This window comes from Mchenga conophoros, linkage group LG3, assembly GCF_057382185.1.
Source record: "Mchenga conophoros isolate Kocher_MC1m ecotype Shallow Benthic linkage group LG3, M_conophoros_male_GT1.1, whole genome shotgun sequence".
Classification (NCBI taxonomy): domain Eukaryota; kingdom Metazoa; phylum Chordata; class Actinopteri; order Cichliformes; family Cichlidae; genus Mchenga; species Mchenga conophoros.
Genome location: NC_140528.1, coordinates 10281900 through 10307059, shown reverse-complemented (window position 1 = coordinate 10307059; position 25160 = coordinate 10281900). Strand labels below are relative to the sequence as shown.

The window sequence follows — 25160 nt, the reverse complement described above, 5'->3', positions numbered from 1 at the left end:
AGGTTACAGTTTCCTTCCACATATGCTTAGGACTCATATTGCTCTGCTGGAAATAGTTTATTTTGATGCATATGCTGTTATTTTGCAAATTTGCAGTATAATATTTATTTTCGTTTTTCCTGCAGTATATATAAATTGGTGTATTTCAAAAATAAAACTATGAAGGCACTCAAAATAAATTTCCTGAGGTGGGAAACTATTTTGTGCAACTTTTTTGTATTTACAGTTTTGAGGGATAAGCCTCTTAAATTTCTCTAACTAGAAATATATGTTAAAAAAACAAAAACGATTTTCAATTTTTTTGTAGTTTATTGCACTTTTTTGCAATTTATGTAATTACTATGCACTTAATACATACATATTATTAAAATTTAGGCTGTAATGGTTGTATTGATGTATAGCAACTTGAAATGCTCCCAAAAATGGCTCTACAGCATGTAAAAATATAATATAAGCTCTGGCGGACTTGGTTCTATGGTAGGTCTTAAAGGGTTAAATCAATATCAGTAGCTAATCCGATTGCTCAGTCTGACGTCAGGTGAAGTCATTTTTATGCATTTAAGAGCTGTGTTGAATTCAACATTACAAACTGAACATTAGAACTATCCTCTTCTCCAGGATTTTCCTGATTTAACATTTCAATATGATATTTCCAGCGCTTTGTTTTCTCTGCTCACAGACAAAACAGATACACGCATGTATATACAGCCCACGTCCAGCTCTGCATGCACTCCTGCTCCATTTCTATAGAGAATAAACAACGTAACACAATCATTCTCCATTGTTTTCAACTCAACCAGCTGCATTTAATGAAGGAGTTTGAATTTACTTTACAACAGCTGCTGTTGTTTCCTGTCTGCATTCATGTTCTTAACTGTACTCCACACATTCTGAACTGGTGTACCGTAATTGTCGGGCTATAAGCTGCTACTTTTTGCACAAGCTTTGAGCCCTGCGGCTTTTAGTCAGGTGCGGCTTTTCTATGGATTGTCCATGAGCGGATTTGTTTTGTTTGTTCCGCTGTTGTACGGCACTACGTTGCCTGGCGGAAGGATCGGGGTTCAAGAGTGGTATGTTGGTCACATGTCCATCCGTCAGGCAACGTAGTGCAGTACGAGGTAGCGCGAAAAACAAACTTCAAAGTAGCGCTACCCGTTCAGCTGGAGGCCTGGATGATGAGCGGCGATAAACTTGCAAAAAGCAAGTTATGCCCAACTCCACCATTGGATTCTGACAGCGTGGAAAAGTGTGAAAACATCCACGATCACCAACAGATTTCGAAGGGCTGAATGCTGCATGATGGAGAGGAGGACACCGCCACGGCCCTTCTGAGGGTGTTCGACTCTGACACTGACAACGAGGATTTCTTTGGTTTTGAAAGTGACAACGAAGGAAAGAAGCTGAGAGTGGATGACGAAGCCACCCTGAGCCTGTTTGTTTCCGACACTGGAGGAGAGGACTTTGGTGGTTTTAGTGCGCAGGAAGATGGTGGTGAATGACTGACTTTTCTTCTTGTTAAAGCCGTGTCACTGCACCTGAGCCTAAAAGGTAGTCCGAATCAATTGTTCTGGTGTGCTGTAGGTTATTGTTATGTACTACATTTGTTACTCATTTATGAAGCACAGTACATGTTTTGTACTTGTAATTACCGCTACTTGTACATATACCTAAAAAGTTATGCAAATATGTACCCATAACTTGTTTTTCAAAATATTAATAAAAGGGGTGTGTCTCCAAACAGCCATCTCTTTCCTGACAATTCGCTTTGTGCATATTCTCTTACATATGATAAGTCAACATTGAAACACCTGCGGCTTTTAGTCAGGTGCGGCTAATGTATGTACAAAACAGGATTTTCCCCTGATTTTAGCTTGTGCGGCTAATATTCAGGTGCGCTCTGTAGTCTGGGAAATACGGTAGTTCTTCCTAAAGTACTGCAGTATTCCTGCCAGTACATCCTTTTAGTTTTCCTAACTGTTTCCTCTGATGCTCGTTGCTATTCTTTCCTCAATGCAAATTCATGCTAAGCTCCTTCATATCCATCCCTGTTTCTAAACCTGTAATAATTGCTTTAATGTGTCTTTGGCCTAATTATGAGTCTGTCCATATGTTTGTAGTTCCCCACTTGCTTTGGTTTCTTAGCTCTGATTCTCTGAAATTTATCCTTGAAATCATTTACTGGCATCTCTCCCTCTCACTCCCACTATCCCCAGAACACCAGAGTATTCATCTCCTGGCCTCTTTGCATTTTCTCCAATCATCCCTGTTTCTAGAGTCTCACCCCATCTGCAGGCAGTCCAAGAGAAACTGCCTCTGCCATTTTCTTCTTCTTAATCTTTGATTTTTCTCTTCACTTTCTCCATTGGGTCTTCTTAGACGCACTTTCCAGAAAGCAGCAACATTTTTTGTGCCCCATTTTTCAAATTGTGCATCTTACTTCAGCTTAATGTGTTTCCTGTTTTGTTTTTACACAGGTCATGTAAAAGAAATCCTACCAGAGACTCGACAAAGCTGAACTGAAAGACAGCACAGGCAATAAATCAGAGCAGCACAGAACTTAAGCTCATGGTCCATAGAAGCTGGGCTCTACAGGTGTACCAGGACAAGCTTAGTGTAAGTCCCTCGAAAAAGTTTCACTTGTGCTGTTTCGGTGTAAATTACTGGTTTGTTTGAACAATTTCATCAGCTGAACCATAAATACTCCAAAACAATTTCTTTGTGACTCAGTGTGATTTTTCATTTTGTAATATTAGCATGTCAAACTCTACATTCTCTACACAGATGAGAAATGAAGTGTATTTAATAATAAAAGTTATCTCTCAGAGACAAAGTTAGTGTCTCATTCAGGTCTGTATCTGAGTAGCCTCAGACACATGCAGTGCTCATATTTTCTGTTTTGTGTGTCACTCAGACCTCTTCCTGACAGGGGCAGCAATTTCATTTAAAGTCCCATTCACTGATACAGGCTGCTGGAGCTCCAACCAGGAGGGTACACACATGATCCAGGGAAAAAAATTATATATGGTCTCTTAGATAAATATTAAGAGGTCCTGTGTTTTACTAAAAAATCAAAGTAGTAAAACACAGGACCTTTGGGTTAGATATAAGGTGATTTGACAAATCATGTCTGTTGTAAATGAGTAAGCCATTTATCGACCTGACTCAGGTTTTAAATCATCATCAGAAAAGACTGAATCCTGACCTGAGAATTGTACACTTTGGACTCTCCACTGCAGAAAATAGAAGCTTCAGTCCTGAATCCTGCAGGTTGTTGTTACCCAGATCCAGCTCTGTCAGACGGGAGGACTGGGAGCTCAGGACTGAGGACAGAGCTTCACAGCTTCTGTCTGACAGGTTACAGCCACTCAGTCTGAAGAAAGGATGACAAGAAGACATGAAACACTTGTGTTAAAGTATATTCATGGTGCCATGAGGAGCTACTACATTTACAATATTTCAACACTGTTTCAGGACATGCTGGAATCCTTATTGCCTCATGTTACAAAAGACAAATGTGGCAGTTTACTGTGACTTGCATGGATTCATTAAAAAAACAAAACATAAACACTGTTAATTTTTTCCAAATGAAATTGATTAAATGATGTTAATTGATGAAAAAAAAATCGATATTGCTTGATCTGACCTCAGCGTTTCCAGTTTGCAGTATTGACTCTTCATCCCAGCAGACAGAAGCTTCAGTCCTGAATCCTGCAGGTTGTTGTTACCCAGGTCCAGCTCTGTCAGATGGGAGGACTGGGAGCTCAGGACTGAGGACAGAGCTTCACAGCTTCTGTCTGACAGGTTACAGCCACTCAGTCTGAAATCAAGGTGGAAGGGAGACAAGATCAACCAAACAAATCAGAGCTTTATTGCTTTTTCATTGTTTTTAAGCAGAAATCAGTGAGGTGCTGGTAGATTCTGTTCTTTTGGTTTATTACCCAACAACACACACATACACTAATATTTGTGACTTTTGTAATAGTAGCATTTACAATGCAAAGCAACAGCGATCACAGATTGAAGGGGCCTGAATAAAACTACAATGCAGTGATTTTTAGGATGACCTGTTCTTCCAATTTCCAAAAACAGATTTCTCCAACCTTACAGTTAAAAATAATTCTTTATCTCATACTGAATCTTGGTGCAACTCCCCCCAGTTTATTAAAATGGAGTGGTACTGAAGTTGCTGTAAGTGATGTGTGATGCCACTGATTTCCTTTCTGATCCAATACAAAGTAAAATTCAGGCTGGTATCTGCGATACTGATGAAAACTATTCCTTCAGAATCAATACAAGACATAAGAAAATATGTTTTGTATAACATAAAAAGCCTGAATTTTAAAATATTCAGTTAATAATCAAAAACAGATGTGACTGAAAATAATAAAACTGAGAAACATTTTATGGCCATTCGATCCTTTTACAACCATTGCAAGAGCTTGGTTGGCATAGCCGGCAATACGTTGGATAGTAATAAGTCCGGTGGGTGATGGGCTCCACCAGGGCTGCCCTTTGTCACCGATTCTGTTCATAAATTTTATGTTTAAAGGCTGTATCAAAAGTTCATTCAAGTTACAATATTGTGGTCAAAAGTTCTCCTTTTTTCTTTTATACTATACAACTACGCTGTCTCATGGTTTTAGGACATGGATCTGTCATGGAAGAAATCTATGACCACTTTTAATCAACATTTTAAAAATAAACATGATCACAGATTTACTCACAGAGCCTTGTTGGAGGCTTTGACCACTGGCAGCAGCCTCAGAAGAGCCTCCTCTGAAGCAGAGTATTTCTTGAGGTCAAACACATCCAGATCTTCTTCTGATGACAGTAAGATGAAGACCAGAGCTGACCACTGAGCAGGAGACAGTTCACCTGTGGAGAGACTTCCTGATCTCAGGGACTGTTGGATCTCCTCCACTAGAGAACGATCATTCAGTTCATTCAGACAGTGGATCAGATTGATGCTTTTCTCTGCAGACAGATTCTCACTGAGCTTCTTCTTGATGTACTGGACTGTTTCCTGATTGGTCTGTGAGCTACTTCCTGTCTGTGTCAGCAGACCTCGTAGGAGAGTCTGATTGGTCTGCAGTGAAAGACCCAGGAGGAAGCGGAGGAACAAGTCCAGGTGTCCATTTGGACTCTGTAAGGCCTTGTTCACAGCACTCTGGTGGAGAGATTGAAGTTTTAGTTTGTTAAATAGTTTAGACCATGTAGAGGTTGTTTGTTGTTGTTCCAGCAGATTGAGTCCAGAGTTGATGAAGGTCAGATGGACATGAAGAGCAGCCAGAAACTCCTGAACACTCAGATGGATGAAGCAGAACACCTTGTCCTGGTACAGTCCTCTCTCCTCTTTAAAGATCTGTGTGAACACTCCTGAGTACACTGAGGCTGCTCTGATATCGATGCCACACTCTGTCAGGTCTGATTCATAGAAGATCAGGTTTCCTTTCTGCAGCTGATCAAAAGCCAGTTTTCCCAGAGACTCCATCATCTTCCTGCTCTCTGGACTCCAGTGTGGATCTGTCTCAGCTCCTCCATCATACTTGACCTTCTTCACTTTGGCCTGAACCACCAGGAAGTGGATGTACATCTCAGTCAGGGTCTTGGGCAGCTGTCCTCCCTCTCTGGTTTCCAGCACATCCTCCAGAACTGTAGCAGTGATCCAGCAGAAGACTGGGATGTGGCACATGATGTGGAGGCTTCGTGATGTCTTGATGTGGGAGATGATCCTGCTGGCCTGCTCCTCATCTCTGAATCTCTTCCTGAAGTACTCCTCCTTCTGTGGGTCAGTGAACCCTCTGACCTCTGTCACCATGCCAACACAGTCAGGAGGGATCTGATTGGCTGCTGCAGGTCGTGTGGTTATCCAGAGGCGAGCAGAGGGAAGCAGTTTCCCCCTGATGAGGTTTATCAGCAGCACATCCACTGAGGTGGACTTTCTAGGGTCAGTTAGGATTGTAGTTTTGTGGAAGTCCAGAGGAAGTCGACACTCATCCAGACCATCAAAGATGAACACAACCTGGAAGTCTTCAAAGCTGCAGATTCCTGCTTCTTTGGTTTCAGTAAAGAAGTGATGAACAAGTCCCACCAAGCTGAACTTTTCCTCTTTCAGCACATTCAGCTCTCTGAAAGTGAATGGAAATATGAACTGGATGTCCTGGTTGGCTTTGTCTTCAGCCCAGTCCAGGCTGTATTTCTGTGTTAAGACTGTTTTCCCAATGCCAGCCACTCCCTTTGTCAGCACTGTTCTGATTGGTTCATCTCTTCCAGGTGAGGCTTTAAAGATGTCTTCTTGTCTGATGGTTGTTTCTGGTCTGTCTGGTTTCCTGGATGCTGTTTCAATCTGTCTGACCTCATGTTCATCATTGACCTCTGCAGTCCCTCCCTCTGTGATGTAGAGCTCTGTGTAGATCTGATTCAGGAGGGTTGGGTTTCCTGCTTTAGCGATGCCCTCAAACACACACTGGAACTTCTTCTTCAGCTTAGACTTAAGGTTACGATGACAAACAGCAGCTGGAAGTTCTGAATAATAATAATAAAAATACAACTTTAACAATCATATTTTACAAAATGCTGATGACAATTTCTGACCCACTGAGAAATGACTGAACACACTGGTGTCACAAGTCTCTCATTTATCCAGCAGCTTAAATCTTTAGATAAATCCTCTTACTGCTCTGCAGACGGTCAGCCAGCTCCTCCTGCTTCATTCTCCTCAGGAAGTCCACTGTGATCTTGCCCTGTACCAACACAGAGCAAAGCAGCTATCTGAACGCTACCCCAACAGAGGTCGATTATCTTGTTAATAATTTCACCTCCTCACTACGTACGACTCTGGATACTGTAGCTCTTGTGAAAACTAAGGCCTCAAATCAGAAGTACCTGACTCCGTGGTATAATTCTGAAACACGTACCCTAAAGCAGATGACTCGTAATCTGGAGAGGAAATGGCGTGTCACAAATCTAGAGGATCATCATTTAGCCTGGAGAAATAGTTTGCTGCTTTATAAGAAAGCCCTCCGCAAAGCCAGAACATCTTACTATTCATCACTGATTGAAGAAAATAAGAACAACCCTAGGTTTCTCTTCAGCACTGTAGCCAGGCTGACAAAAAGTCAGAGCTCTTTTGAGCCAACCATCCCTTTAACGTTAACTAGTAATGACTTCATGAACTTCTTCACAAATAAAATTTTTATCATTAGAGAAAAAATTACCAATAATCATCCCACAGATGTAATATTATCTACAGCTACTCTTAGTACCATTGATATTAAGTTAGACTCTTTTTCTCCAATTGATCTTTCTGAGTTAACTTCAATAATTACTTCCTCCAAACCATCAACGTGTCTTTTAGACCCCATTCCTACAAAACTGCTCAAAGAAGTCCTGCCATTAATTAATTCTTCGATCTTAAATATGATCAACCTATCTCTAATAATCGGCTATGTACCACAGGCCTTCAAGCTGGCTGTAGTTAAACCTTTACTCAAAAAGCCATCTCTAGACCCAGCAGTCTTAGCTAATTATAGGCCAATCTCCAACCTTCCTTTCATATCAAAAATCCTTGAAAGAGTAGTTGTCAAACAGCTAACAGATCATCTGCAGAGGAATGGTTTATTTGAAGAGTTTCAGTCAGGTTTCAGAGCTCAGCACAGCACAGAAACAGCTTTAGTGAAGGTTACAAATGATCTTCTTATGGCCTCTGACAGTGGACTCATCTCTGTGCTTGTCCTGCTAGACCTCAGTGCAGCGTTCGATACTGTTGATCATAATATCCTATTAGAGCGATTAGAACATGCTGTAGGTATTACAAGTACTGCGCTGCAGTGGTTTGTATCATATCTATCTAATAGACTCCAATTCGTGCATGTAAATGGAGAGTCCTCTTCACACACTGAGGTTAATTATGGAGTTCCACAGGGTTCAGTGCTAGGACCAATTCTGTTTACATTATACATGCTTCCCTTAGGCAGTATCATTAGAAGACATAGCATACATTTTCACTGCTATGCAGATGACACCCAGCTCTATCTGTCCATGAAGCCAGATAACACACACCAATTAGTTAAACTGCAGGAATGTCTTAAAGACATAAAGACCTGGATGGCCGCTAACTTTCTGCTTCTTAATTCAGATAAAACTGAGGTTATTGTACTCGGCCCTGAAAATCTTAGAAATATGGTATCTAATCAGATTCTTACTCTGGATGGCATTACCTTGGCCTCCAGTAACGCGGTGAGGAACCTTGGAGTCATTTTTGACCAGGACATGTCCTTCAACGCACATATTAAACAAATATGTAAGACTGCTTTCTTCCATTTGCGCAACATCTCTAAAATTAGAAATATCCTGTCTCAGAGTGACGCTGAAAAACTAGTTCATGCATTTATTACTTCCAGGCTGGACTACTGTAATTCATTATTATCAGGATGTCCAAAAAACTCACTGAAAAGCCTTCAGCTAATCCAAAATGCTGCAGCAAGAGTCCTGACAGGGACTAGAAAGAGAGAGCATATTTCTCCTGTTTTGGCTTCCCTTCATTGGCTTCCTGTTAAATCCAGAATTGAATTCAAAATCCTGCTCCTCACATACAAGGTCTTAAATAATCAGGCCCCATCTTATCTTAATGACCTTGTAGTACCATATCACCCTATTAGAGCGCTCCGCTCTCGCTCTGCAGGCCTACTTGTTGTTCCTAGAGTATTTAAAAGTAGAATGGGAGGGAGAGCCTTCAGTTTTCAGGCCCCTCTTCTGTGGAACCAGCTTCCAGTTTGGATTCGGGAGACAGACACTATCTCTACTTTTAAGATTAGGCTTAAAACTTTCCTTTTTTCTAAAGCATATAGTTAGGGCTGGACCAGGTGACCCTGAATCCTCCCTTTGTTATGCTGCAATAGATGTAGGCTGCCGGGGGATTCCCATGATGCATTGAGTTTTTCCTTTCCAGTCACCTTTCTCACTCACTATGTATTAATAGACCTCTCTGCATTGAATCATATCTGTTATTAACCTCTGTCTCTCTTCCACAGCATGTCTTTATCCTGTCTTCCTTCTCTCACCCCAACCGGTCGCAGCAGATGGCCCCGCCCCTCCCTGAGCCTGGTTCTGCCGGAGGTTTCTTCCTGTTAAAAGGGAGTTTTTCCTTCCCACTGTCGCCAAAGTGCTTGCTCATAGGGGGTCATATGATTGTTGGGTTTTTCTCTGTATCTATGAAGCGCCTTGAGGCGACTTTTGTTGTGATTTGGCGCTATATAAATAAAATTGAATTGAATTGAATTCACAAATGCCTCTCTGCTGTTTCTCCTCTGCTCATCATCCTCCCTCTGAAACTCCAAGCACTGGGGCTTATTTGGATTCAGAGCCTTCTGGATCTTCTTCAGCTCGTTCTTCACAAAAGTGATGATGTTGTCCTCCAGCAGCTGGAACAGAATACTTTATGAATGACCCACCACTCTGAACTTTAGTCCACACAACATCCACTTCTTTACGATCAAGGGGCATATCATCCGCGAACTCTTTACCAATTATAGGTTTGACTTTATCTGATTAACTGAGACTTTGTCCACAACTCCATGATCCCAAAACGTTGATGCTGTTCATATGAATGCAGCGATTTCAGTGGGAGAAACATTTCACTGGTGTTCAGAGCTGAACTACCAACAGGTTGATGATCAAAGCCAGAAACTTGGAGATGTTTCAGGTGACTGAGTTGATCGTACAGACAACTGGTCTTAAAGGTTCACTCTGTTTACACATACAGATCAGTATTTAAGGTTTGACTCTCATCATCCACTGGGGCACAAACTGGGCGTCATCAGGACACTACAACACAGAACAAACACCATCCCCACAGACACAGCAGCCAGGGAAGCAGAAGAACTTCACATCAAGAAGGTCCTGAGTAAATGTGAACGCTGGTTTGAGGGCGGAGTCAAGGAGGCCATTTATGTGAAAAGGAAAGACCATCTCTGAATGGAGGAGGGGCCCAAGGGTACAACTGTCACCATCTTACATGCTGTGATTGCAGCCATTCCCCAGCTCTCTGTGAACTGGACTCATGACCATTGATCAACAACCATTGATCAATGGTCCTGACAATATGCGTACCAATGATCAATGAACTGACCTCCCAGCCCATTGTTCCTTCAGTGGGCTGGTTTCAGTCATACAAATGTCCTGTTTATAAGATTGAAACCTGCAGTCAGCTGAGACTGAAGAAGTCACCTGATGATGATGAAACGTTTCTCCCACTGAAAACATCCAGATGAACAGAATCAAGCTTTTTGGGATTTACGTACCTGGATGATTGAGCATCAAGACACAACTCTGTGACTTTTCTCAGATGAATAAATCCTCTCCTCCAGCTTTGTTTACATCTACCAGCCCTGTGGCGCTGCCCAGGGACAATAATCTATGTGAGAGGTGGAAAGTCATACAGGTGTCTGCTCCTGCCTTCAGTTATCTTTATCTACTGTGTGTCAACTGGCTGAACCTCCTCCAACTGTCTACTGTCTCCCTAAACTCAACAATGACTTCGTGATCTATCCATTCTCTGACCAAACACATCCTGCTGCAGGAGGTTAACATAGCAGCCAATGATGATCCCACTCACTGTGAACAACACATTTGGACCTGATTTGCTGCTCTGGTTTACACGTGAACTTTGACTGCTGTCACCAAGTTGAGAGGCTCTACAGAAAAACTGGACTTGTCCATAAAAATCATAAACTACATTATAAGGACAGCATTGCTCAATCAACTCTAATTACTATGACCATGTTATCTCTTCTAACTAAGGTACAGACACTCAAACTTGCTGCTTTCAGTGAGAAGTCAAATGTCTGAATATGAGCTGGAAGCCGCTGAGAGTCCTCCTCCTTCCCGTGGGGTTTACTTTCTCTACTACTTTCAATATAAACACGCCCCTTTCATGCACCTGCAGAGGGCCACCAGCAGATGGAGCTGTCTTAAACAAATCCACTTGGATAGTTAGCTGTAGATGACTTTATCAGTATGATTGTAGGACTTTGAGTTATTCTTCAGATTTATTTAAACTCCTATATTGTGCACAAGTGTTGAGCGACCCATAATTTCTCTGTACTTTTCATAAGAGCAGCCAGACTTTCAGCTAGTTTTTGTTTTTTAAGAGCTCAAAGTTATTGAAGAAACAGTTATTCAGCTTCATCCCCACTGATCTCGACTACAAACTGTTTCACTTTGGTTTCTGTTTAAAGCCTCGATGTTTAAAACGTTTCCCTGTGATCACATTTGCACCGTCTGATTTCAAAGTTTGTTTTCTTTTGGTCATTTAGTCCACAGAGTCCTTGGTGTTCTGAAAGGGACCTATAAATAAATGCATTATTATTAATATTAATAATAAAGTAGTTGTTGTACATGTACAGACCATAAATATGGAGTCCAGCTGTGTTTGATGCTGCTGGGCAGACTGACCACTGGGAACCTCTGAGCTCTGCTGGTCCACTCTGTGGAAGAACCATGAAGGATTAGATCAACACAGGATAACGATCCAGGAGTTTCTGCTCAAATAACTTCATCTGAATCAAGTCTGTCAAGTTTTAGACTCTCAGATTCTGAAGATATATTTTCTGTTTTCTATGAACTTTCTTTCATCAGTGATGGAAGTGATGATGCTGCAGAAGCTCAGAGGAAACTTTGAGAAAACTGTGATGAACCATCAACTAATGCTCTCAGGAGGCCAAAGGTCCCTGAATGTAACTGTGCAGTAGATTCATCGAGTGTTTGAAACCTGACCACTTCCACATGTTTTCATTCTAACACAAGAAGTCCTTTTCTCATGGCTTTGATTTGAGTTTTCATTTGAGTTTTCCGAGTCTCGTATTTGGAGTCGAGTCTAATCAATGATCTGACAGAAGAACATTAAAAAGGAGTTACCAGTGCTGTCAAAATTAACATGTAGGGTTAGGGGTTCATCTGTTATCATGATTAACATGATAAAAACCTTTAACACGACACATCTGGAGACCAGAACGACTCAAAATCCCTGAAATGTTTCTATCAACGCACTTCGGGCAGTTTGTCCGAGTAGAGTTACCTTTGCACACGTGCAGATGTGCAGCACATCTGTTAGTGACGGCAGCTGAACCAATCAGCTCAATATGGAAGATGATAAACACACACTGACCTCTCGATGGAAAGTTTGAGTATTAAAAAAATAACAAGACGGACCAGCCGACCAACATGAAGGATTCTGCACATCGTGACAGAAGGAATTTTCTTTTCACCGAAGCACTTCCAGCTTAAAATATCACAACAATGCAAAGCACTGATGACACAACTGCCAAGTGGACAAACTGCAGACCTGTTAGTGTTGTTAATAACATAGTTTTGGTTCCTCGTGTCAAAGACTTGAAGAAGAGTGACAGAGTGTTAGACTGCTGCAGGATCAGTGCCACCTCCACACACCTGTGAAGAAAATGATTGTTTGACAGATGGGCTCAGATTCAGGATCAGCTGAGGAGTTTGTGGCTGACAGAATCCTGCAGGTACAGAGCAGAGCCCATCATTAGCATGCAGGACTGTCCCTGGGGGGGTCGGCTCATTCAGGAGGTTAATCAATGTTTACATGTTCAATAAACATGTTAAGTGTGTAAATTTGCCCTTTTCTCTCGAGTCTGTTTGCTCATGAAATGAACTTTGATTCGTTTACATTAAAAATGATGTTTAATGGTGATTAATCCAAATGAATCCACAGTAACCCTGTGATGAGTCTGATTAAACATTTTCATTAACAGCAGTAATATAGATTATATATTATTATATATTAGTGCACACTTAGCTTTTAGTATATATGTTTGTTACAAAGTTGTATTTACAGCAGAGAAGCTGAGTTAAAGACTGAAAACTATTCAAAGTCTCTTTGAATTGAAGCGTTTAACATTCTTTGTGTTTATTCTGCATTGACTTCATTATATGGTGTAAACGTCTGTTACAGGCTTAAATATAAAGTTGGAAAAATGTAACTGCAGCTATTGATCAAGTAATTGTGATTAATCAGGATTAATGACAGAAGATTGTGTCATTAATTAGTCATTTTTAATCTACTGACAGCACTAGTGTTCACTCTGGTGCCTCCAACTGTTTTACGCCCTTTCAACACCTTCGTGGTCAAAAGTGTACACGCACAAAATCTACAATAAAATCCTCATGCAGCAATAGGACAGACACACAATCCATTTATCTCTGTGTCTCAAACACACACACGTGTACTCAAAGCCTCGATTTGTTCATATTTCATCTGTTGTGTTTTTATCTTCAGCGTTTTCAGTGTTGCTGCATTTACACCAAAAATGTTTCCATTGATGAATCAGATTGATTTGAATGTGTTTCATCCATACAAATCCCTCCCTGGTGGTCACATGACTCTATAACATAACAGGAGTCATGTGACAAGAGTTTCATGCTGTAAAATGTCAAAATGGTTGAATGTGGTGGAGTAAAAATGTGAGATATCAACTACTTTTCTTCAATATGAAATGTTTGCAGGGCCTGACAGGAAGTGGACGGACGCTCTGATCACTTCCTGTTTGCTGAAGTGGGTTTTCAGTTGTTTAGAAACCAAAGGCTTGTTTTAAAAGACAGTTTAAATGGGACTGAGGGAATGACGTGTTTGTAGTTTATATCCAACAACATCGAGCAGTTTAATCAAAGAGTTCATGTTACTAACAGCTCACCTCTCTGCAGCAGACACAGGCTGGACTTTAAAATCAATGGGAAGACCTTTAGACCGGTCACTCTGTAAGGACACAGAGCTGGGTGGTTTCTGATTGACGCTAAAAGTAAGTGAACATGAAACATGTGTCACATCCAATGTGTCCAATACATTACATAAAAAGTATAAATAAAGCATAAATTGTTAAATAGTAAAAGCTGATTAAAATTTCAAACATTTTAATACTGACATGAACTTACTTTTCGTCAGATGACTTTTTTTGCCCTAAATTACGAAAGAAATGCTTCACCCGTTTGCTCTTAGAGGACACAGAGCTGGGTGGAGGTCCAGGCTGGTTCCTGTGAATAATGATGGAGCAGTGATGTGAGTGCTGAGCTGTGACATGGAGAAGAGTCATGGACAGTTAGAGATGGTCATCTCACCTCTGAGCTTTGGTCTGGCTCTCATGTTCCCCACACAGAGTGCTTTTAGAGGGAGGGACTCCCTCCTCTCTGTCCTCACACTGATCCATGCTGCTCAATTCACATCAGCTCACACACACTTTCTACCTGCAGAGGAAACACAAATCATTCATGTGCACATCAGCTGAAATCCTCCTTTCATCATGTGTGCTGTCCAAATATCAGCTGCTTCTTTCCTGCTTCATCTCAGTGTCAGCTGGATGCAGTCAGACAGCAGTGTGAGGCAGAGGAAGCTGCCATCAGCTGCTCTGCTATCAGTCCACTAGATGGAGCCTGAAGCACACACGATGCATTCACTGACACACACTGATTCACTGTGACTGGAAGCTTCAGTCAGTCCAACACGTGTGAACAACATTTTAAACCTTTCAGCTGATCCAGGATTCAAAGAGGATCAGCAGAGTTAAAGCTTCACACTAATTCTTCCTGCTGAGTTTGCAGAGAACTGCACACACACTGATTCACTGCTAATGAGAAGCTTCTTCCATCCAGTAATTCATCATCCATCAGCTCTGCTGCTGCTCTCAGTCCTGGACTCTGATCACAAACTAAAAGCAGCTTTTTAACTCGTGTCTGTAAGAACTCTTAGTGTTAGCTTAGCGTTAGCTTAGCTTTAGCTTAGTGTTAGCTTAGTGTTAGCTTAGCGTTAGCTTAGCGTTAGCATGCTGTGTGCTAGCTCAGCGTCAGAGCTCTGCAGGTGTCTCGTGTGTAAATATTAATCACAGTGACAGTAAAGGAGGTAAAGGGCTGTGACGTCATCACGTACGCTGCGTCCTCTGTGGGCTCTGAGTGAACTCAAAGTACAAACTACAAGTACACAAACACGAACGTAGCTCAGAGTGGCGGACACACTCGGCCTCGTTGGTCCAGCTGTGAGTCCGTTACCGTGAACTATGGAGCGGCAGATTTGTGCTGAACTAAGCTGCACACAGCTGATGTTAGCCAGGAAACATTACACACTGACTTTAATGGAGAGACCGGAAATACAAACACACACAGTTTGTTGTGTGAAGAAATCAAACACGAGCTGAACAAACAGTAAAGTTCCTAAAGACAAACTGTTAAAGGAGGAAACAAAGCAAACTTACAGTTTCTTCACACACCAACAACAAGCTCCACTCCACACCTGGACACTAAACACGGACACACAGGTGAGCTGCTTCCTGGAAGGAGGCGGGGCTCCACCTGAAACTCAGCACAGGTGGGAGGGGCTCAGCTCTGTGTGTGCTGATGTGTTAACTTTAAAAATATGCCGTCTGACTGCTCAGACTGAGTCAGAGTAAAGTTCACATGCTGACGTGTGGAGACATGAAACCTTGTTGTAGCTGCAGGTGTGAACACACTGATCCCAGATCAGCTCTGCTGTATTTGTAACATGAACATTTCTGCTGCAAAGCTTCAAATGTTCAGCATGTTTCTCTGTTTCCAGTCTATAGATCCAGTCACACTTTCTACCTTCACCTGTGCAGTAAAGACTGAGAGCAGAGCTGAAAGCAAGCGTCCAATCAGTGAGCAGCATCAACACCTGAGCTTCATTCAGACTCTGTTATTGAAGATGTTGTTGGTACAAAGTTCATCTGCTGCTCACATGAATCCATGAAAGATTTATTTCACTGAATGTTTCTTCAAAGCTCATTTCAACCTGTTGAAGTCATGAATGAAAGTGCAGACTGAGAGTGGATCACATGATGTTTGAGGTGTGTCATGTGACATGTTCAGTATTGTCACACATGTCTAGATTGTCCCTGATATCATAACTGCTCAAACACTGATGATTATATTTGAAGAATTATTCCTGATGGCAGCAAAGTTTGAATGGAGCTCTCTGTCTGTGCTGATTTGTCGCCCTCTGGAGGTCAAAGCACAAACTGCATGATGTCACTGTAACCACCACAGTGACAGGAAGTGTTTTTATGACTGAAACACTGAAATGATGCTAACGGCTGTCGTTAGGCTCACTGACAGCAGTGCTGATGTGTTCATGTCAAACACTGGCTCAGGTCAGGCTCCTTCATCCTTCTCCAGCGTGAGGCCGCCCTCAGACCCACAGGAGCTCTGACCTTTGACCTCCTGACCCTAACCATTTTAGTCTTGTTGCATCTGCAAATCCATCCAAACTGTAGCCGAGCAAAAGAAGCTGGAAGCTGTTCTATGAATGATGTTGTTGAAGGAGCTTGGAAAGAAAAGCGTCTGGACTTCTTTAAGTTGCTTGAAGAGGGACATGGACGTCTTAACGCCCACTCACATCCTGGGACATTTGATCACAGGAAATCACATGATAGGGTGGGGCTAGATCTCACAATGGGTTCACCCAAAACCTTGGCTGATTGAGACCCACACCCGTTTTCACACCGTAGCTCGTGTGATTAGGTAGAGGATCAACAGGGGCTCCGTGTCCCTGAATTTAAACTGAATCTAAACACACCGTGCACAATGCCAAGTTAGATAATGGTTAAAAGAACAAGATAAGAATAAATAAAAAGATAAAATAAGGATAAGAAATAACTTAAAAAAATAAAATAAAAAGATAAATAACTGCAAATAAGTACAAATAAGTAACTGAAGACACGTGTGGTCTGCAGATGTCGATGTACATGGATGTACATGGAGTTTAATGTGCAAAATGAACTTAGTGTGCAAAGTGACCTGATGTGCAAACTGCAGTTTGAGGTCGGTCAGCTGTTCAGGAGTCTGATAGCAGTGGGGAAGATGGAGTTGTTGAGTCTGGATGTTCTACATTTCACACTTCTGAACCTTCGTCTCGAGGGCAGAGGTGTGTCTCTCCTCTGGACTCTGTGATGGTAGCTGCTCTGCAGAGAGGGCAGCGGGGTCCTGATGATCTTCTCCACAGTTGTTATCACTCTCTGCAGGCGTTTGCGGTTTGCAGTAGTGCTGCCGTACCATGCAGTGATGCAGCTGGTCAGGCTGCTCTCCACAGTGCAGCTGTAGAACCTGCTGAGGATCTTGGCCAACATACCAAATTTCCTCAGCCTCCTCAGGAAATACAGCAGCTGCTGAGCCTTCTTGACCAGCTGTGTGAGTTTGAGTCCCTCACTGACTCAAACTCCTTCAGTGACACTTGTAGCCTTGCAGATTAGTTTGCTGATCCTGATGCATCTCTGGAGCTGATGCTGTCCCCCAGCAGACAACAACAACATAGATGCTCTCACTAGTCCACTTTACCCTCTAATCACATCTCTGACATCTGCAGGTTGCTCCATAGAGACTCTTGTGCAATGCCAGGTGTTTGTGTTTGTGTTTGTCTGTAGGTACACATTAGATATGACCATAGACGCACACACACAAGTGAACACAGCAGCACAGATGGTTTCCACCTGCTTCCCTCTTTCTTCACACAACTGTGAGGATGATGAAGAGGTTTCAGGACGAGGTGGTCAGCAAGCACAGGATAAAGCAGGGCCATGAAACTCTCTGGTGCAGCAGATGTTTAATCAGACTCAGCTTTAGGCTTCTTTTCCACCTGGCAGCAAAGTAACAGCTTCACTAATGTGAACAGTCACAATGTGTCAGAGTATTTTTGCTTTCTAAGATTTTATTATTCATATAATAATCAGCTAAGAGTGTTTATATTTCTGTTCTGTACTCAACCAGCTGCATATTTTAATTGCTGGCTCCCTACTTTATAACGGAAACTGCTTGCCTTCACATTATCAGTCTTTGCCTTCACATTGTCACTGTTTGCCTTCACACTAGCAGGAAACCGCCACCCACGAGTAAGAAACAACCTTGTAGAGAACACGAAGTTTTTTGATAAACCACACCTGTTTTCTTGACAAGATAAGGATGATATTTCCTTTTTTGTATGCTTCATGATGTGTATAAATAAAGCCAGACTGCACCAAGGAGGTGTGTGAGTCTCTCCCTGAGTCTCTCACCCGTGCACGTTTAAAACTGCTCTAAGTGTCTGAGTGATATTTCATTGCATCTGAGTACTTTGATAATAGAATATCTTTAACATTTAATTGGTCCTTCGAGCCGGAGTGGACATTGATATTTTTTTCAATGCTCCAATAGGAGACCTTCGTCAAGTCCTGACGTCGTGAGAAGCCCACGCTGTCGACTCCTCTCCAGGCAGAGGATAAAGTCCAGAGACGTGACGTTCGGGTTCTGGCCAGCGTTCTTATAAGAGGTCCACGACTTCAGGGGTTGATGAAGGAAACCAAAGCAACCACACAATAACTCAGGTGAATATTTAGCACTCACTCACATCTTGCGCAAAACGACTGAGGCAACCTGTGGTCTATACATTAAATAGTTTCCCATCAATGTATGACAGATTAATTAAGTAACATTCTCGTCTGAAAAAGGACTGGTAGAGGTTACAGCTCGCCTGAAAGAGGGCTTGGAGCAAGTTTAATGTCAAAATACGACAGGATAGTAACATTCTCGTCTGAAAAAGGACTCGTAGAGGTTACGAAGCAGCTCGCCTGAAAGAGGGCTTGGAGCAATGTAGAAAGACACAGTGTTGCCCAGAATAAAAAACTCATTACGCGTATAATCTGTTGTTTTACTGTTTTGTTGGTGGAGTAAGTTGATTTTACAGCACATTAAGGAGGCTGAACTACTCCACCGAATTGTTTACCGTTGGTTGCTCGAGTTCTGGTGGAACGGGAAAAGGTTGTGTTTCATCACATAAAATTGACACCGCTTTCAAGGCTAGCTTGAAAGTAGAAGGCCGTGTCAATAGCCTCTCCCATTCCTCGTGCCAGAGAAAGCACCACGGGTGTGTATGTGTGTGTGTAAACGTAAATATATCTATGAGCTAATAAAAATAATAAGAAAGAAAAATGGGTAATAAATCAACAAAACTCACTGCTGACGAGCAGTGGCTAGAGAAAAAATGTCCAGGCGCCGGACAAACTGCAGTGACTGATAAAACCCTTATTAAGTGAAAACTAGAGATCAAAGTAGTTTAAAAAGGTTGGAAACAGACCTCAACGAATAGATATAAATATAAGAAGTACAAAAATAAAATAAATAAAGACAAAATTACATTAGAACTTATTTTTAATGTATTGAAACTAATAATAGGAAGGATAACAACCTGTAAACTTATATTAACAATGAAACATAGTTGGCAAGACGTTCATGCCCAGAATGTATAAAATAAATAAAAGGAAATAATTCACATGAAAACCTTTTAAATAAAATAGAGAGATGCATAAGGTACATTAAGGCTGTGTCATTGGTCAGCCAAGGAAAGTGTGTGAAAAGGTAAATGTCTCCAGCTTGGGAAAAGGTGAAGCTGCAGATCACCCGAAGCCCTTGATGGACACAAAATAAAATATAAAATATATAATAATAAATTGCTTGGTTAGACATGCAACAGAAAGAATGAAAGTGACCGAAGGTTGGATCTGAGATGAGGCAAACAGAAGACCAGTCTAAAAAGTAGGCACAAACCTGTTCAGAGAAGAAGCAAATTTGTACAGATTGGATGAATTCTAAGTTATCTGTTTGCTGAGTAAGATGATCCCAACTATTAAATTGGCTCAGTAGTAGTATAGTAATATACACTTTTATATACACTGATAAAATGTTGTAATATACTGTTGTTATTATATGGAAAGAAAAAGATGATAATAATAAGAAGTAACCTAGTCAGTATGATGTGAGATGGACAATTGTTATGAAGTAGTCTGCATCAAGCTTAAGGTTTGCTCAAACTCAGTATAATGACATAGGAGATGAAGAAAATAAAGGAAATATCTAAACTACTTAGGTGCATAGAGGCACTTGACATGCTTGAAAACCTGGATAAAATATTACTGAGATATAGAGCACATCTATAGTAACAACTAATAAGCCAAACCCTGTAGACAACAGCTAAAGTTACAGGATTGTGAAGCTGAATTAAATATGTGGACACCGCTAAGTTGATGAGCATGTTACACATTTTCTTTTATTTTTTATTTATTTGTTTTTAGAGCAGAAGCTGCATAAAAGCCAACACATGCAGCTGTCTGTGAGCTCAGTTTTCCCTCACATGTCTGCTCTGTTTCAGTAGCAGCATTTTTCTTTTTGGGTCCTGACTCATGTATGTTTTCGGTTTTGTTTGATTATTTTATTTTGTTGATTTGGAAACAAATTTGTGACAATACTTGTTTAAAATATGTAAGATGTGTGAGATGTGTGAATTCTTTGAAAAACTAGAAATTATCTAAAAATGCCTCAAGTGAGAATGTAATGTTCCATCTATAGAGAAGAAAAAAAAAATTTTGCTGGAAGTGATCACCTTGCCAAAACAATTGGCACTGTGCACATGTGGAGCACATCAAAAAGACAATTATATTGTCACAAAAGGAAATAATTTTGCAGAACAAGCAGCAAAACAGGCTGCAAACAATCGGCAGAGCTACTAGAAACCAACTACTGCCCACAAATACCACTTGATGTACTAAAAACCGAACAACAAGCTGCAACAATCACTGAACAAAACAAGTGGCTGAAATGTGGAGTAAACTGAAAGATGACTTAATGGTCTGTGATGGAAAACCTATATTAACAGAGTCATTACACAGGACAGCGGTTGTAGTGACACATGAGGTAAACACCTGTGTCAACAGGAGGGAGATATAGTATAGATAAACAATGCAATACACACTATAAATTTTGAAACTTTAGCGAATAATTTGTAAGAACATGCCTATTCTGTCAAAAAACAAAAAACAAAAAAAACAACACAACTCACAAGGAAACCCACATGGATTTTATTGAACTTAACGAATGCCAAGCATCAAGATATGCTCTAGTAATTATAGATGTATTTTCAAAATGGCCAGAAATCTATCCAGTAAAAAAGAGCAGATGCAATATCAGTGGCAAAGTGTTTATGCAATCACTTCATCCCCACATATGGCATTCCCAGTCTGATAAGGTCAGACAATGGAACACATTTTGTTAATGACATCATCAGCAAAGTCTCTGAAGCTCTAGGATTTAGCATCAAACATCACTGTGCATATCACCCACAAAGCGCAGGATTAGTGGAAAGAACTAACGGCACAATAAAACAGAGATTAAGAAAATGCATGGAAGAAACAGGAAGACCATGGCCTGAATGTCTAGGCCTAGTAAAGATGTGGATGAGAATAACACAAGGTTCTCAGAAACTTACACCTTTTGAAATCATCCACGGGAGAGCGTTTCCATTGCCAATTACCAGTGAACCTATTAATAAATCAATAAGGGAAACTACCCTAGCAGAATGGATGACTAAACTGTTTGAAAATAAAGAGATTGTGTTAAACAACCAACTGCCGAGTGATTTCTCTCCAGTGTCTTGCAGGTTACAACCAGGTGATTGGATCCTGATCAAAGTACTCCAGAGAAAGAATTGGAGTTCACCAAGGTGGGAGGGCCCATACCAAGTCCTACTTACCACACCCACCGCCTGCAAAATAGCAGAAAGACCATCTTGGATCCACCAAAGCCACTGTAAAAAAGTGAGTGACAATCCAGACGCTTAGACGCCGGCTCCCCTGGCTTCTAGGTGATCTATTGGTGAAGGGAAGGGCTGATTGGGTATATCCCGCCCTTTTTTACTTCTCGCCAATAGTCTACTCACCAGAAGTCTAGGTGTGCCTGGTCATCATGAAGACACTTGTCCTCCTAGTGGCCAGCATTGCGCTCCTAGTGAGCCTACTAACACTCACCCAGATGAGAGGAAATAAACAACACCACCTGCAAAAAAGATGGACACATGATAATTCGCATCTGCGTGACCTGAACCAAGACCATAACCACCCATGGATGAACAACGCGTGGTATAGATATGTGTATGATAGAACACGCACCGACAACAGCACGGAATGCTATGTATGTTCACATATGCCAACAACAGCCGTACACGCAACAATATATGGAAAGGCACCTGAACTTGACGAAGCGATGTGTGTGTTCAACAAAGCAACAACTGGCAATTGCACACGCAGAGATTTGATGGCAACAGGACTGACCCTAAAAGGTCAAAGCACAAAGAAAGAAGACCTAATTCCATGGTGTAGTGACACAGACGTCAAACGTGTCACGAAACCACTTTCACAACGACGTATCCTAATTGAACAGACAACCCCTTGTGCCTACAACCTGACGAACTGGAACTACACCTGCAACGAAAAACATTGGGTAAACGTCAAAGCCAACAACACAAAAAACAAATCATTCGCCATAGTTTTGCCGCCGGACATACAGCACCCAATGTGTTTCAACTTCTCCGATGGAAACAGGAAACTTGGACGAAACCGCAACTGCACACAGACACTTGACCTGACCCAATCCAAAGGAATACACACCTTCAAAAATGGAACTTTCTGGGTCCAGGGAGCCGCTTGGGCCTGCGGGCCTAAAACCTACTTCATGCTCCCACCGAACTCCACCGGTCTGTGTGCACCAGTACTAATTTCAGACCACACCTTCAAGATCACAGCAGAAACACACACGTCAAGAGCAAAACGTGAAGTTGCTGAAGTCACTGAAGTAATGCCACATGACTCAATCTATGGATCAGATGTGCCCAAGAACTTCAAACTATGGACTGATGGTCAGAAAGTCCTCCACTCCTTGTTCCCTTGGGTAGGAGTTGGGAAAAACATGCTGAGGATCGAGACACTTGACTATCGATTTGGACTGTTCCTAAATGCTTCAATGAAAATCAACAAAGTGCAAAATGAAGAAATCGACGCAATACGCATTGTAGTGATGCAACACAGAGTCGCACTAGACATGATTCTAGCTGAAAAAGGAGGTTTGTGTGTATTGTTTGACACTACATGTTGTACATACATCCCAGACAACATACACTCACAAAACATGACCGACGCTTTGAACACCTTGAGAAAGATTAAAGATGCTGAACAACAAGACTATGTCACAAGCACTGATGATTGGTTGACATGGTTACTAGGTGGTTCATGGAAGTCCCTTCTGATTAAAGGACTTGTTGGAATAGCATTTTTGCTTTTACTGTTATGTGTTTTCACAACATGTGTAGTACCCTGTCTGAAGAAAATGGTATCAAACATGGTGACAACTTCTATCAATGCTTATGTGATGACGTCTCAAATGGAAGAAATTTTGAAAGATGATCCATACAGTAATGTTTAGTCTAATTGAACACAGGACTGTTTTATGACGTTCAAACCGAAAATGTTTAGACAAGAGGTTATGAACTGACAAAAATAACAGTACTGTCATGTGAGAAATCTAAACAACAGGAGGGAATGTCAGAGTATTTTTGCTTTCTAAGATTTTATTATTCATATAATAATCAGCTAAGAGTGTTTATATTTCTGTTCTGTACTCAACCAGCTGCATATTTTAATTGCTGGCTCCCTACTTTATAACGGAAACTGCTTGCCTTCACATTATCAGTCTTTGCCTTCACATTGTCACTGTTTGCCTTCACACTAGCAGGAAACCGCCACCCACGAGTAAGAAACAACCTTGTAGAGAACACGAAGTTTTTTGATAAACCACACCTGTTTTCTTGACAAGATAAGGATGATATTTCCTTTTTTGTATGCTTCATGATGTGTATAAATAAAGCCAGACTGCACCAAGGAGGTGTGTGAGTCTCTCCCTGAGTCTCTCACCCGTGCACGTTTAAAACTGCTCTAAGTGTCTGAGTGATATTTCATTGCATCTGAGTACTTTGATAATAGAATATCTTTAACACAATGTTAAACGTTTCTATATCTTCATATATTTTTATCTGTTGATGCTGCAGAATAAAGTCTGTTAACAGAGTGCAGGATGTGTAGAGCAGGTCCAGCTCTCCCTTTACTGTGTCCACTTTCATCAGCCCCTGTGAAGTGACACAGAGTGCATGTGTGTCTGTCAGCTGTTGTTTGTTGTGAAGGATGGAACAAATGAACACACACTTTTAGAGAAATCTGAAAAAGCAACACGTGCTTGGGCTCCTTCTGTGCTCGTCTTCATTAATGCTGATCTTTCTTTCCTGTTTGTTCTTTGGCACAAGCTTCAGTCTTTTCTCCCAGGGCTCCTTCACACTTAGAAACACACCTACATTCATTTATACACAAACATCATGAAACAAAGGCTTTGTAAAAGAGGACACGAGATCCTCTCTGAACAGCACATTCATATCAAACACAGGACTGAACAGGATATACTGAGTCTGTGCTGTTTTCATTGTTACTTGCTGAGTATTTTTCCAGTGTTTGAAATGTGACTCAAGTCTGATTCTTCTACTGTGTGTGAACTCTAAGCAGCTGCATTAAACAGCTGCTTTTCAAACCAGGCTCAATCCTATGACTCTGTGAATGTAAACTTTTGTCACCTGCATGAATAACAATCCTTGATCTAGTCAGGACTGCAGTGCTCCTGTGATCCCAGCTTATAGATGGAGGCTAGCATGAGAGGCTCAGCAGCTAAAGCAGCACACCTGGGTCTCCCAGCCTATTAAAAGCAGCCCTTTGCTTCACCTGCTTCACTAAACATTATTATTATTATTTAAGCAGAGTGGTGTGATTCATGTAGGCATTGCTGTGTGACAGGAGGACTTTTCTTGAAACAGCTCGTGTGACGTGAGCTGACGTAAAAACAGTGATGTTAGCTTGATTCTCTTGGCTAAAACTATTTTAAAAAGAGGGTCAATCATGCAAATCTGCCAATAGAAGCCAAAGTTACAGCCCCTCAGAGTTTAAAGAGAAAAGGCCCGTTTCCAACACTCGGTTGTGCAAAGGGAAACAGGCCCACAGTGCCTGAGTGTGTGGGTAATTCTTCAAATAATATTCAAAAGCAAACATTTTTAAGCATGTAAATAAAATTCAATCATTTCTGCTCTTCAATACCTAAGAAATGAAAACTGGCAGATGGTCCCAAAATGTGAAACGCCTGGCTATCTGTGCATTTAGTGCTGCAAGTTTTCACTGTTTACCTTCAGAAGCATAAATCTCTGCACAGATAATGTTCATATGTGGATTCCTGGTTTCTGCAGTTAA

General features: G+C 41.3%; 3 protein-coding genes across 3 annotated transcripts in view; 1 reads left to right on the top strand and 2 right to left on the bottom strand.

The window, feature by feature from the left end:
• LOC146577218 (protein NLRC3-like) overlaps positions 1–25160 on the bottom strand; it is a 184246-nt gene that overhangs the window by 91987 nt on the left and 67099 nt on the right. Inside the window, exon 3 of the mRNA XM_085252228.1 lies at positions 11408–11486. Coding sequence (XP_085108354.1) covers positions 11408–11486 — 79 coding nt within the window. The remainder of the gene's footprint in view (positions 1–11407; positions 11487–25160) is intronic.
• Positions 2172–9504, bottom strand: LOC146577221 (protein NLRC3-like). The gene is made up of 3 exons (XM_085269721.1): positions 9453–9504; positions 5013–6375; positions 2172–2286 (listed from the first exon to the last, which is right to left on the bottom strand). The coding sequence occupies exons 1-3, from the start codon at positions 9502–9504 to the stop codon at positions 2172–2174; spliced, it is 1530 nt and encodes a 509-aa protein (XP_085125847.1).
• LOC146577220 (uncharacterized) lies at positions 17729–23809 on the top strand. The gene is made up of 2 exons (XM_085252105.1): positions 17729–18380; positions 21475–23809. The coding sequence occupies exon 2, from the start codon at positions 21790–21792 to the stop codon at positions 23299–23301; it is 1512 nt and encodes a 503-aa protein (XP_085108231.1). The 5' UTR covers positions 17729–18380; positions 21475–21789; the 3' UTR covers positions 23302–23809.

What these genes read in the sequence shown, in the direction of transcription:
- LOC146577220 (XM_085252105.1), top strand. Translation starts at nt 21,790, where the DNA reads ATGAAGACACTTGTCCTCCTAGTGGCCAGCATTGCGCTCCTAGTGAGC.
- LOC146577221 (XM_085269721.1), bottom strand. Translation starts at nt 9,504, where the DNA reads ATGCCCCTTGATCGTAAAGAAGTGGATGTTGTGTGGACTAAAGTTCAG. An exon ending in GTGGACTAAAGTTCAGAGTG is followed by an intron (nt 6,376 to 9,452) that starts GTGGGTCATTCA and finishes GAGGGACTGCAG; the next exon opens with AGGTCAATGATGAACATGAG. An exon ending in ACCAATCAGGAAACAGTCCA is followed by an intron (nt 2,287 to 5,012) that starts GTACATCAAGAA and finishes GACTGCCTGCAG; the next exon opens with ATGGGGTGAGACTCTAGAAA.